Source organism: Thamnophis sirtalis, unplaced genomic scaffold (assembly GCF_051295495.1).
Source record: "Thamnophis sirtalis isolate CommonGarterSnake01/CBP01778 unplaced genomic scaffold, rThaSir2_p1.2 scaffold_9, whole genome shotgun sequence".
Classification (NCBI taxonomy): domain Eukaryota; kingdom Metazoa; phylum Chordata; class Lepidosauria; order Squamata; family Natricidae; genus Thamnophis; species Thamnophis sirtalis.
Genome location: NW_028261389.1, coordinates 75,223,536 through 75,238,463, shown reverse-complemented (window position 1 = coordinate 75,238,463; position 14,928 = coordinate 75,223,536). Strand labels below are relative to the sequence as shown.

General features: G+C 43.2%; 1 protein-coding gene across 1 annotated transcript in view; it reads left to right on the top strand.

The window, feature by feature from the left end:
* RELN (reelin) overlaps nucleotides 1–14,928 on the top strand; it is a 389,713-nt gene that overhangs the window by 201,679 nt on the left and 173,106 nt on the right. The window contains exon 12 of the mRNA XM_087722293.1: nucleotides 10,935–11,086. Coding sequence (XP_087578419.1) covers nucleotides 10,935–11,086 — 152 coding nt within the window. The remainder of the gene's footprint in view (nucleotides 1–10,934; nucleotides 11,087–14,928) is intronic.

The window sequence follows — 14,928 nt, the reverse complement described above, 5'->3', positions numbered from 1 at the left end:
GTTTGTCTGCCTGTCTGCCTGTCTATTTATCTGTCTATTCTATTCTATTCTACTCTACTCTACTCTACTCTTATCTATCTATCTATCTATCTATCTATCTATCTATCTATCTATCTATCTATCTATCTATCTATCATCTATCTATCTACCTATCTCTATCTATCTCTATCTATCTATCTATCCTATTCTATTCTATTATGTCTGTGTCTGTCTCTCTGTCCGTCCGTCCGTCCGTCCATCTGTCCGTCCATCTATCTATTTATCTATGTCTATCTGTCTCTCTGTCTATCTATCTATTTATCTGTCTATTCTATTATATTATATTCTATCTCTATATCTTTCTATTCTATTCTATTATGTCGGTTCTATTCTGTTGGTCTGTCTGTCTGTCTATCTATTAATTCTACTCTACTGTACTCTATCTATATCTATCTATCACTCTATTCTATTCATCTATCTATCTATCTATCTATCTATCTATCTATCTATCTATCTATCTATCTATCTATCTATCTATCTATCACTCTGGAATTTATATATAGGGTCTCTATTGTGGTCTAATGCCCAAATCACTGAAATTAATATATGAATGCTTATCACAACCATTATTTACACTATATTAATATTGATGGTATTGGCACTCCAAATATCTAATACATATCACGAACCATTAGTTCAACCGAGGAGAGAGAGATTAGTTCCAGGGCAGAAATCTCATTTCAATGCCAGCGTGCTGGGTAAGTGGTTTTTATAGTGCATTCACTTTCCTCTGGAGAGCCGAGACATGATTCATGTTTTTCAATGAAGCAAATAACTGATATAAGTAGGACAGTGGAAGTACATACTTACATCATGGCTGTTGATGTCACCTGTCCTCTGGCTTCAGATGAGGTTGGCAGTAAGAAATCCCTGTGACTTTGTTTTAGCCTATTTTGAATTCCTGGTTTGGGATTTAATTTTTTAATAGTTACACGGATGCTTTTATACTTTTCAATGAAAGGCTCAAGCTAAGCTACAAGAGTAAGTCTCTAGAAAAGCATTCCTGAGCATCTTTTAATTCAGTCACTGGTTTTCTTTCAAACAGTCTCTGCCGTGGCATCTTCTAAAATTTGAACTATAACCATCATTACAGACAATAAGGCTTCACTTCAGCAACTATCAGCCTCTGTAGGCAATTTAATATTCTCCATAGGAGAGCTTCTGCAGCGGAGACAAATTCCTTGTGTATCCAATCATACTTGACCAATAAAGAATTCTCTCCTCTCTTCTCCTCTCCCCTCCCCTCCCCACCCCTCCCCACTCCACTCCACTCTACTCTTCTTCCTCATTCTCTTCTGTTCTCTTCTGTTCTGTTCTACCCTTCCGTACCCTATCCTACTCTACCCTACCCTATGCTACTCTACTACTCTATGCTACTCTACTCTACTCTATTCTTCTTCCTCATTCTATTCTGTTCTGTTCTACCGTACTGTACCGTACCGTACCCTACCCTATGCTACTCTACTCTACTCTACTCTACTCTACTCTACTCTACTCTATTCCACTCTACTCTATTCTTCTTCCTCATTCTCTTCTGTTCTGTTCTGTTCTGTTCTACCCTTCCGTTCCCTATCCTACTCTACCCTACCCTATGCTACTCTACTACTTTATGCTACTCTACTCTACTCTACTCTACTCTATTCTTCTTCCTCATTCTATTCTGTTCTGTTCTGTTCTACTGTACTGTACCGTACCCTACCCTATGCTACTCTACTCTACTCTACTCTACTCTATTCTTCTTACTCATTCTCTTCTGTTCTCTTCTGTTCTGTTCTACCCTTCCGTACCCTAGCCTACTCTACCCTATGCTACTCTACTACTCTATGCTAATCTACTCTACTCTACTCTACTCTTCTTCCTCATTCTATTCTGTTCTGTTCTACCGTACTGTACCGTACCCTACCCTACCGTATGCTACTCTACTCTACTCTACTCTACCCTACTCTATTCTTCTTCCTCATTCTATTCTACTCTACTCTACTCTACTCTATCCATTCCATTCTATTCTTTCCTATTCTTTCCTATTCTCTTCTATTCTATTCTAGTCTTTCCTATCCTATCCTATCCTACCCTACCCTACCCTACCCTACCCTACCATACCATACCATACCATACCATACCATACCATACCATACCATACAATTCTAATCACCCCTCATCATTATCTATGCTGACTAATGCTGATGGAAGATTCCATCTCAAATATTTAGAACATTCCAGGCAGCCTTCCTTGGTTAGTATAAAGTAATTCCCCGATCCTGTTCATTCAACATTTGCAACTCCCAACAACTGTTCGCAGCCGTTTCATTGAATCCTTTAATTCTATGATCGCATGCTCTTTTCCCCCACAGGATCCCTGCCCAGGATGGACGATGTTCAGAGAATGGGTAGCTATTCGGAGTTTCTTCCTATCCTTGTTTTTTTTTCCTCTCTCTCTCTCTCTCTGATATTCCCCGGCCTCATATTTATCACTATGTGGCAGGGATCCTGTGGCTAAGAACTGGATGTGGTCATCTATCATACCAATTGCACAAGAAAAAAACCCAACATAGGCTAATTGTCTTCAAATTTCGATCTTGCAGGTTTCAGCCAGACAAAGTTTGGTTCAGCCTTAGTTTTCTTTTTTCTGTCCCTTTCTTCCTTCGCTACAGAAGATTTCTGGTTTCCTCCCCGTTGGCATGTCCTGCATGGGAGAATGAATCACCCAGTAACTCTAATTTCCGAATCTGTCTCTGGACCTATTTGTTTGCCTCTCCAGGCTCTGACCTTATCTTATTCCCTGTCACTTCTCATTATCTGATCTATCTTTGGCCTGCAAAGGGTCTGCTTATGTCTTTACTGGGTAGAAGACATACTGTGTGTATCATCTCTCGCCTGTCCCCTTGGATATCTTACTCTCATTTATTTAGTTCTCTTCGACTCCTGTTGCCATTTTTTTCCTCCCCCAGTTTGGGGACAAATTGCATTCTTTTGTATATCATTCCCTCCTAAGAGAGGTCTCCATTCCTTGGTTATTGCAACTTTTATTCTCTATCTCACTTTAAAACTTCCAAGTTGTTTTTATTAATGCTTGAGAATATAGCAAAAGTTAATAACTTGTGCTGTGTGGGGAGGACCTCTTTAACATGTCATATCTGTTAACCCAGGTGGCATCTGCACCAAAGACAAATCCCTCGTGTGTCCAATCACGGCCAATAAAGAATTCTATTCTATTCTAGTCTCATTCCATTCCTTATTCTATTCTATTCTCTTTTCATTCCTTATTCTTTTCTATTCTATTCTCATTTAAGAGCCGAGGTGGCGCAGTGGTTAAATGCAGCACTGCAGGCTACTTCAGCTGACTGCAGTTCAGCAGTTCGGCTGTTCAAATCTCACTGGCTCAGGGTTGACTCAGCCTTCCATCCTTCCAAGGTGGGTAAAATGAGGACCCGGATTGTTGTTGGGGGCAATATGCTGACTCTGTAAACCGCTTAGAGAGGGCTGGAAGCCCTATGAAGCGGTATATAAGTCTAACTGCTATTGCTATTGCTATTCCATTCCTTATTCTATTCTATTCCATTCTATTCTATTCTCATTTCATTCCCTATTCTATTATATCCTCATTTCATTCCCTATTCTATTCTATTCTCATTCCATTCCTTATTCTATTCTGTTCTATTCTATTCTATTCTCATTTCATTCCCTATTCTACTCTATTCTATTCTCATTTCATTCCTTTTTCTATTCAATTCTATTCTATTCTCATTTTATTCCCTATTCTATTCTATTCTCATTTCATTCCCTATTCTATTCTATTCTCATTTCATTCCTTATTCTATTCAATTCTATTCTATTCTCATTTCATTCCCTATTCCATTCTATTCTATTGTCATTCCATTCCTTATTCTATTCTATTATCATTCAATTCCTTATTCTATTCTATTCTATTCTCATTCCATTCCTTATTCTATTCTATTCTCATTCCATTCCTTATTCTATTCTGTTCTGTTCTATTCTCATTCTATTCTATTCTATTCTATTGGCAAATAGATAACCAAATCTTTCTTTTTAATGTCATAAAAATGTATTGTTGCAAATGCTTCTGTATATTAGAGTTTATTTTGTCAGATGAATGACTATAATTACATTTGCAACAGATGTGCAGATGTCACTAGATATTTTATATCTTTTAATGAAGAAATTAAGTCTTTGATTTGGGGGGGGGCAACAGTAGTGGGATTCAAAAAATGTTATTACCGGTTCTGTGGGCATGGTTTGGTGGAAGTGGCTTGGGGGGGGCATGACAGGGGAAGGATACTGCAAAATCCCCATTTCCTCCCAATCAGCTGGGACTTGGGAGGCGGAGAATAGATGGGGGCGGGGCCAGTCAGAAGTGGCATTTACCGGTTCTCCAAATTACCTAAAATTTCCTTCCAGCTCTATTCTATTCCAACTATCTAAAATCCAATTGGATTGATATAAAGTTTAACCGTTCCTTGTGAGTCTTTATTGATGTTGATGAACATAGCAGAATGTCAAAATTAATCGATAGCCCTGCTATTGCCTAAAATGTATTTGAGGCAAACCGCAATTGAGTTACGTCTCTGCAAGGATTTTGAAGAAGAATGGACATGTCATGTGCCAGCAATGCATTACATTCTGTTCTGTTTTCATATTAAGGCGTTGAATGTTCTTGTCTCACTTAATATGCCGCCTCTGCTCTTGTATAATGAGATCAAACAAGACAGGAGAAAGAGAACAGCATCATTTATTCAGAAAAATCCTTCTCCAACCCTTTGATACTCCTTACCACTTTTTAAATTTTTCCAACCATGTTTCATCCTATCCAATAATTAAAAAACAAAAAAAAACAAATGGCATTTTGGTACATTTAACATTGCTCAGTATGGTCCAGGGGTTGGCAACCTTAAATACTCAAAGAGCCACAAAGGTCCTAACAGGAAGTGCCCCGCCCTTCAATTCTGGAGTCGACCAGAAGTCCGGTTCCCTCACCATAGAGTCTCCTCCTAGCACGGCATCCTTTTTCCTCTGCTGACCGGAAGTTCGGTTCCCTCACCATAGAGTTTCCTCCTAGCACGGCATCCTTTTTCCTCTGCTGACCGGAAGTTCGGTTCCCTCACCATAGAGTCTCCTCCTAGCGCAGTTCCCCCACTTTCCTCTACCTGTCCTAACTGAAAGCCCTTTCAATTATAGAGCCAAACGGCGACAGGGAGCTGCAGCAGAGGGATGAAAGAGCCACATGCGGCTCCAGAGCCGTGGGTCGCTGCCCCTTTGTAAATAAAAACTTCAGAGGTGCCAGTGGTGCTTGGAGGTTATGGTTTTTTAAAAAAAATACAAGATAAAGGCCACAATGGTGTGGTCCAAGTTTTGCCTGTTTTCTACAGATTCATTCTGTCTGTCTGTCTGTCTGTCTGTCTGTCTGTCTGTCTGTCTCTATCTATCTATCTATCTATCTATCTATCTATCTATCTATCTATTTATCTATCATCCATCTCTCTCTATCATCTATCTATCTATCATCTATCTATCTATCATCTATCTCTATCTATCTATCTATCTATCTATCTATCTATCTATCTATCTCTGTATCTCTATATCTCTATCTATCTATATTTATCTATCTTTATCTATCTATCTATCTATCTATCTCTATCTCTATCTCTATCTCTATCTCTATCTCTATCTCTATCTCTATCTATCTATCTATCTATCTATCTTTATCTATCATCCATCTATCTATCTATCTATCTATCATCTATCTATCCATCCATCCATCCATCCATCCATCCATCTATCTATCATCCATCCATCTCTTTTGGAGTGATTAAAGTCCGGAACATCAAAAAGAATCTTACAATTTTGCGAATGTAGCCATCCGAGATAAAATTTACACAGCCTCTGTATCTGGCTACCAATCCATTCCCCAGAATTTATAGATTGAAGGATGGCAGGGGGGATCAGAAATAAACGTATAAATTAAAAATAATTTTTTCTGTATCTGATTATTATTTTTTGGCAGTCTGATCAGAAATCAGTTCTTATGGTCCAGAGTTTTCATCCATTTAAACTTTTAGATGTAGTACAAATTAGATCCATAACATCACGCGAGCCATCGTCCAGCTCAGTTCTACTGTTCATATGGGCGTGCCTCCCGCCGGTCAGCTGATTTTTGGGAAACACATGTCCATTTGTGCGGTGTCATGAATGCATGCGCGGGGGGGGGAGAATCACACGTGCATGCACGGGGATGGGGTGCAGCACCCCCTGGACCCTGTTTTTGGTCCCAAGAGGCTTCAGGGAGCCCTGCTAGGCCCAAAAAGAGGTGCAGGAGTTGCATGCATGCACAGGGGGAGTGTGGTGGGGGTCGTGCATGCATGTGCAAGGGGCAGGGCACATTGCATTATGGGTGTGGGCATGCACGTGTGAGGAGAAAAGGGTTAGCCATCACTGCCCTTAGGTGCTTTCCTTCAAACACATAGAGCTGAAGAAGAGTTTCAAAATTTATATCCAGGAGTTGCGTTCTTGAGCTGAATGGTTCCAAGCATTATACATTCAGTTTAGCCTACAGTGTCTTTGTTCTTCAAGATTCTCAGTTTTTAGAATGTCACTGCTGCTTTGTTATATGGTCCAAATATACAGTTCCACCCCCCACCCCCCCCGGGCTTTCTTTCTCCTTAACTATTACAAATTTACCATCACTCCAAATCTGTACGGAATCATGAGCCTTTAAAATGTGGCATTATATGTCTTGTGGCCCACCAGCGAAGCTGGCAGCAGATTCAGACCGTAAGAAGGTTGGGGAGGAATATGGGCCAGTCCTGGAGTCTGGGGAAGGCTCTGATGAGGGCTCTGTGTCGGAGGCAGAGGGGGGGCCAGGGCCCATTTGACAGTTCTCAGCTGCCTTCGGAGTCAGACATCAGTGAGGCAGAAGAACATCTGGAGCCTGTTCCCAGTGTGCGCATGCGCAGAGTTGCCAGACGAAAGGAACAATTAAAGAACAGGGGTCGAATTGGGAGTAAGGCCACAGGTGGACGATGAATGGCCCCTCGCAGAGGAAATAAAAGAGGAGCGAAAGGGGAGTGGAGTTTGCAGGAGACAATTCGTTTGCTTCATTGGTTCGTGACTCTCTGAGGCTCCTTGCCAAGTTCTGCAGAGATCGGCCTGGCAGCTCTCCAAGCCAGAGAAGGTCTGTGACTGTAAATCCTCCCTTGAAAGTCTTTGCTGGATGTGAATGAGCAGAATTCACATTCAATTAATAAAAGAGGTTTTTGTCGGGACAAGGAAGTTTGCTTCATGCTGTTGGGAAGCCTCGGTCAGAACAATATACCCAATATATATAGTCAACCTTTCTACCGGCTTTCAGTCCCAAAGACATAAAAAATATTCTACCCATAGTTTCAGGAGCTGCCAGAGAAACAAAGAATTTCCTGGACAAAACTTCTGAATTAATATTTCCATTACGCACGCCATCAAGCCTTGGAAGAATTATCTTTTTGACTTGATCGCTGACCTCCTGTAGTCCGGGGTTCTGAACTGCTGCATTAGTCATGATGGAATTGTTCGGTGAAATCTCCAATTCATTTCATGCTGTGACAGCCAGACGGTTAAGAAAAATGCACAGCCAAACATGCTGTGTCAGTTCGCAGGAGGACGTGGTACATTCGGCCGAGATGCAATTCCGCATCCGCTCTTGATGGATTCTTTGCAAACACCCGTTTTCAGCATGCGATTCCTGAACCTAACTGCCAGACAAGAGAATGAATGCCGGTGATGGAGATCTACTAGTCCAGGGGTCAGCAAACTGCGGCTCTGGAGCCACATGTGGCTCTTTCCTCCCTCTGCTGCGGCTCCGTCACCAATCGGTGCCACAATTTTGAGAGGAGCTTCCGGGTGGGAGGGGGGGAAGAGAAGCACAGTGCGCCAGGAGAAGACTCTATGGCAAGGGGAGGGTTTCCCAGTTGTCTCCACAATTGATAGGGCTTTCGGTTATGGCAGGTAGAGGAAAAAGGACGCCACGCTAGGAGGAGATTCTATGGTGGGGGAGCTGAACTTCCGGTCACCTCCGGGATTGAACGGGGGGCTTCCGGTTAGGACCTTTGTGGCTCCCGGTGTTTTCTTTTCTGTGGGAAACGGGTCCAAATGGCTCTTTGAGTGTTTAGGTTTGCCAACCCCTGTCCTAGTCCATCCTCCCCATCCAAACAGGAGACCCTAAACCCATGATGGCAAACTGGGGGCACGCGAGCTGTCACCCCAGCTCAGCTCCACCGCGCATGGGTGCATGCCTCCCAATGGTCACCTGATTTTTGGATCTCTGCTGTGCATGAACAGGGAGCAGGGTGCATGAGGGAGATGCATGTGTATGTACAGGGGGGGTGGAGAAAATGCAGGGGGCACCCCCACACGACCCATTTTTGGTCCCAAAATGGGCCATGGGAGGTTGCGCACACATGTGCAGCGTGGTGGGGGCGCAGGGAGGCGGGGAGCAGGGGGATGTCACACACACATTGCCTTACGCGTGTGGTCATGTGCACGTGTGCTGTAGCGCATGTACACTTTTGGCACTTTTGAAAGCCTCCAGTGATGGAGCATCCACAACTTCTGGAGGCAACTTCTGACTCCACTGATTAATTATTCTCACTGTCAGGAAAATTCTCCTCAGTTCTAAGTGGCTTCTCTTCTTGATTAGTTTCCACCCATTGCTTCTACCTTCAGGTGCTTTGGAGAATAGCTTGACTCCCTCTTCTTTGGAGCAACCCCTGAGATATTGGAAGACTGCTATCATGTCTCCCCTAGTTCTTCTTTTCATTAAACTAGACATACCCAGTTTCTGCAGCTGTTCTTCATATCTTTTAGCCTTCACCCTACCTAATCACCTTGGACATCCAGAGAGCGAGACACGTGATTTAAAATAAATTAACCCCCAAGTTAAATTTATTTTAAATCCTGCATCTCACTATCTGAGATACTCTAAATAGTCAAGCTTACAGTATTCACATGTTCTTTTTGATATATGACAGAAATATGCTTTATTACGGTATGCTGGGTGATATACAAAATATTACTTAAGGGATTTGCGCCTGAAGTCTAGCAAACTTTCAGATCTGCCCAAAAGTTTTTGAGGTTAGTTAAAAAATTTACCACTTATTGAGCATGGCATATAATTTCACCATTTTAGATTGCAGAATGGTATCTCTAACGGCTATAAGTGATGGGACATCTGTTCCCATTAAACAGTTCTAATTGCCAGTCAACATTAGGCTAAATGGGTTTCCTGGGAGATATCTCCATAAAGCAGCAATCCTGATTTTGTTAGCTCATTTCAACACATTCCCTTTATGGAATCCTTGCATACTAATAGAAACATTGCAAGTTCTGTCTTTAAAAACTTAATTTGGCCTGTTTTCGCCCAATCTGCGAATCACCTGCCTTTATAAGATGAAGAACAGCGCAGCCAATGAGCCCATAAGGAAGTCTGGAAGTATATGATTGGATGTCTCAAGCAGAAACAGATTAACAGAGTTGGAAGGGACCTTGTAGGTCATCTAGTCCAACCCCCCAACACACACCCAAGCAGGAGACCCTTCACCAGTTCTGACAGATAGCAGTCCAGTCTCTTCTTGAAAACTTCGCGTGATGAATCTCCCACAACTTCTGAAGCAACTTCTGTTCCACTGGTTGATTGCTCTCCCTGTCAGAAAATGTCTCCTTATATCCAGGTGGCTTCTCTCTTTGATTAGTTTCCATCCATTGTTTTTTTTTTTTTTTTGTCTTGCCTTTTGGAAAATAGGTTTTCCCTCTTCTTTGTGTCAGCCCTCAAATATTGGAACTCTGCTATCATGTGGCCCTTCTTTTCGCCGTACAAGACCTACTCAATTCCTGCAATTGTTCTTCATAAGTTTTAGCCTCAATCATCCCTTAATCATCTTTATTGCTCTTTTCTGCAGTCTTTCCACGTCTTTTCTAGAATATGACGACTAGAACTGGATGCAATATTCCAAGTATGGCCTTAACAAGGCTTTCTAAAGTGGTATTAATACTTTATAGTATTATAAGTGTTTAAGTATTATACTAATGCTTTGAATATTCTGTAACTGCTCACCATTCTCTATTTCTTCTGTTGCCTTAACACACGATCCCACCAATTTAACTTTCTTGTAGTAGTGGTGCAAACATCAGGTTTCTCTCTCTTGAATAGAGGACAAATTCATTTGATAGCTACTGGTCCTACATAACTATCCCATCCAGTGGTGGGATTCAATTTTTTTTACTACTGGTTCTGTGGGCGTGGTTTGGTTTGGTGGGCGTGGCTTGGTGGGGGTGGCAGGGGAAGGATACTGCAAAATCCCCATTCCCTCCCCATTCCAGGGGGAAGGATACTTCAAAATCTCCATTCCCACCCACTCCAGGGGAAAGATATAGCAAAATCCCCATTCCCTCCCTGCTCCGGGGGAAGGATACGACAAAATCCCCATTCCCTCCCTGCTCCAGGGGAAGGATACTGCAAAATCCCCATTCCCTCCCCACTCCTGGGGGAAGGATACTTCAAAATCTCCATTCCCACCCGCTCCAGGGGAAGGATACTGCAAAATCTCCATTCCCTCCTCACCCCACTAAGCTGCTTTCCAGCTCTGTTCTCTTGTTCAGGGCAACAAAACCAGCTGGGACTTGGGAGGCAGCGAATAGATAGGGGGCGGGGCCAGCCAGAGATAGCATTTGCCAGTTCTCCAAACTACTGAAAATTTCCGCTACCGGTTTGCCAGAACTGGTCAGAACCGGCTGAACACCACCTCAGATCCCGTCTCATGCTTTTTAAGACTGTAAAGGTAAAAAAAAAAACTGGTCTGTTTGAACTGAGTCCAGAAATGAACTGACATTTACCTCTCCGATGTCTTTAGATGGGAGATATCCGGAGCAATCATCGGCACTGAATGTGGGACCTTGGAATCAGGCTCATCTGCCGTGTTCCTCAGAGAAGGAGAGAGAAAACTATGCACTCCATACATGGACATGACAGGTTATGGGAATCTGAGGTTTTATTTCAGCATGGGTAAGTACGCGCTGTTAATCTTTCTTGCTTACAGTATGTGCACACTATTTCATATTTTCCTACAGTGGAGGAGAGTACGTTCAAGTGAATTGGTATCCCACTTGTTTCTCCAAGCTAAAAGAGGTCAAAGTTTTCCCCATCCGGTCATTTCTGACTCTAGTACAGGGTCAAACTCATGTCATCATGTGACGTATCAGGATGTTTTTCTCCTTCACTAAACCAGCCGTGGGCATGGCCAGCCGGGAGTTTAACAGCCCTGCTCTAATAGGTAGTGCTCCTCTCCATTTCTTAGCTGAGGGAGCCAGCACCTATAAGAGCCAGCACGATATAAGAGCCAAGGTGGTGCAGTGGTTAGGGTGCAGTACTGCAGGCCACTTCAGCTGACTGTTATCTGCAGTTCAGCGGTTCTAATCTCACCGGCTCAAGGTTGACTCAGCCTTCCATCCTTCCGAGGTGGGTGAAATGAGGACCCAGACTGTGGGGGCGATATGCTGACTCTGTAAACCGCTTAGAGAGGGCTGAAAGCCCTATGAAGCGGTATATAAGTCTAAAAAAAAACTTCCTGGAGAAATTTCTGTGGTCATGTGACCAGCATGACTCCCAGACACCTGAAACACGGTTATCTTTCCCGCCGAAGTGGTACCTATCTATCTACTTGCATTCACATGTTTTCGAACTGCTAGGTGGGCAGAAGCGGAGGCAAGAAAAGGAGCTCACCCGTCACATGGCCCTTGGGTCTCGAACTGCCAACCTTCCAGTCGACAATCCACCATTTTAACCACTAGGCCACTCCATCCCCTTTCTGTAAGCTACATTTTATGCAAATCAATCTTTTATGTATTTTCCCCTTCAAAGTCCTCCAGTCTGAACTGGGAGTTCTCCTAGATTCAAGACTACTGCTCAAAGGAACTCCTACAGTGGCATGCAGAGTTCGTTGTCCATCCTTTATCCCCCATAATAACAACCTTTTGAAGTCAGGTAGGCTAAGACTGGCCTGTTGTGGCACGCCAGCAGCCGGTGGATCTGGCAACAAATTCGGACAATGAGGAGGTTGGGAGAAGGAACATGGGCCAGTCCTGGAGTCTGGGGAAGGCTCTGATGAAAAGGATGCAAATGACCAGCTGTCTGCAAGGAATATCAACCCTTCCGTTCCCCACCATCCAGTCAGAGCTGAAGAAGCTTCTTGGTTGAGAAACAAAACATCTTCAAAAGGAAAAAAAAAACCAGAAAGTCCAGTTGCCTCCTGAAAAAAACAACACCTTTGGGGCAACCATGACCTGGATGACTGAGAATCTCTACATTTAACTATACAATTTGGGATGAAGACCTTTGGAATGGTGTGGGAGTAGGAATGGATTTCCAGAGGGAAATAATTGCAGACTACAGGAACCATTTGCACCACTCAGGTGACCTTAAGGACACAGATAAAACCTCCAAGTGCTTCAAGGACCCTCTAAAAGGATGCAAATGACCAGCTGTCTGCAAGGAATATAAAGCCTTCCATTCCTCATTATCCTATCAGAGCTGAAGAAGCTTCTTGGATGAGAAGCGAAACGTCTTCAAAAGAAAAAAACAAGAAAGTCCATTTGCCTCCTGAAAAAGCACCTTTGGGACAACCATGACCTGGAAGATTGAGACTTTTAGCTATACAATTTGGGATGAAGACCCTCGGAACGGTGTGAGAGAAGGAATAGATTTCCACAGGGAAATAATTGCAGACTACAGGAACCATTTGCACCACTCAGACCCTGAAGACACAAACAAACCTCCAAGTGGCCTCAAGGACCCTCTAAAAGGATGCAAAGGACCAGCTGTCTGCAAGGAATATAAATCCTTCCATTCCCCACCATCCTGTCAGAGCTGAAGAAGCTTCTTGGATGAGAAGCGAAACATCTTCAAAAGAAAAAACAAGAAAGTCCAGTTGCCTCCTTAAAAAGCATCGTTGGGAGATGCCACTACTGATTTTTCATTAATCTTTCCATGATTGGAACTAAGGCTGAGACCAGCAGACGAATTTAAATTTTGCAATCCAATGCAGCTGGTTTTCCTAACATTCCTCCTTCACCTTCCCTTCCCCCGAATATTATTTTGCAACGTCCGCAAATCGGCGTAAACTGTACGGGAAAACTCATCCTTTCAACACTACGTCCATTAACGCGAAATGGAAAGAGCAAGAAAGGAAACAGAGCGGATCTGTTTTCCCTGGTGAAACTGTTTTTTTTCTGTCAACAAGATACAAAAACACCGTTTCTTACTGGAAGGGAACTCTCTGATCTTCCGTCTCAATTGTCAAATCCCATCCGTACCGTCTGATGGACCAAGAGTGCAGCAGGAAAGGGAGCCTGTTGTGCATCCCAGAGAGCCACACCTGACGGAAAACAGGAAAGACACTTTCGCCAACCTCCTGAACTCCGAGACAAAGCTGTTAGTTCAGCACAGCTTGGATGATCTCACTGAAAACACTTCGCTTGTGTGAAAATGAGTTGGCGGAATATTCAGATGTTGCTTTAAAAAAAAAAAAGAATGGGTTTTATTTGGAGTTTAAAATGCAAGCGTTCAACTAGCTGTCAGGCCTGCAAGCCATCTTTTCTTTTGGACTTTCTGGCCCGCCACACTTTCTACTATGCATTTTCTATTGTGGGGAAATGGGATTGTACGGAGTTAGATGCTATGTAGCCATAACAACATTCTTTCTAGAAAACAAAGGTCATCCTTTGTCTTTGCACCTCTACACCTGGCCGGAACTGGATGGGTGGAACTGCATGCATGGCAGTGGGAGATTGGACCATGGGATGGACTTGTGGGTGTGTGTGGGGCAAGATCTTGAACTTTCAACTGGGTGGGGAAAACCTGGAAGCTTTCAGATTTGGGTTTCCCCAGATGTGCCAAACATGGCTCTCTTAATAATTTGGAACTTTGAGGAAACTTTTGCCTCGGACTCTGATTTACTTTTGGATGCTATTTGGAACCCTGGCATTATCCCGAATCTTACACTAGTTTAGTTTCATTAGCATCATGCCATGAGAAAATGCGAATATCAATCTCTATTATGTGGGGGAGGGGAACTCCTCAGCATGCATTGAATGAGGTTATCAAGATGGATGGTGTTAGATGTTGTTACAATTACACCAGTGGTGGGTTTCAAAAATTGTTCGAACCTACTCTGTGGGTGTGACCTCCTTTGTGGGAGTGGCTTGCTGCCCATGTGACCGGATGGGAGTGGCTTGATGCCCATGTGACCGGATATGAAGATGCCGACGACACTTGTCAGAACCACCTTAAATTACCTCACACACAGCACTGGCATGCATAAGAATATGATGTAAACTTGTTTTCTAAAAGGCATCTTTGGTTTGCGTTAAAACAACTTCAACACACGCAATGTTCTGATTGCACCACAAACGCAGTAGTCATCCTTACCTTTCACAGAGGCACTGAGTTTTATAAATATGAGCATGATAGTGTAGAATAATCCTATCCAAGGACCAGTGGTGGGTTTCAAAAATTTTTGGGAGCTCTTCTGTAGGTGTAGCCTGCTTTCCGGGTCCACTGGTGGAACCTCTTCTAACCGGTTCAGTAGATTTGACGAACCGGTTCTACCGAATAGGTGCGAACTGGTAGGAACCCACCTCTGAATTACACATAAACATTTCCATTTTTAAGCCACATTCAATCATGCAATCCTTCCCCCAGTGGCCAGCGGAGCTGGCGGCAGACTCAGACAGTGAGAAAGTTGGGGAGAAACATGGGCCAGACCTGAAGTCTGGGGAAGGCTATGATGAGGGCTCTGCGTTGGAGGCAGAGAGGGGGCCAGGGCTGTCCAACAGTTATGAGCTGTCTTC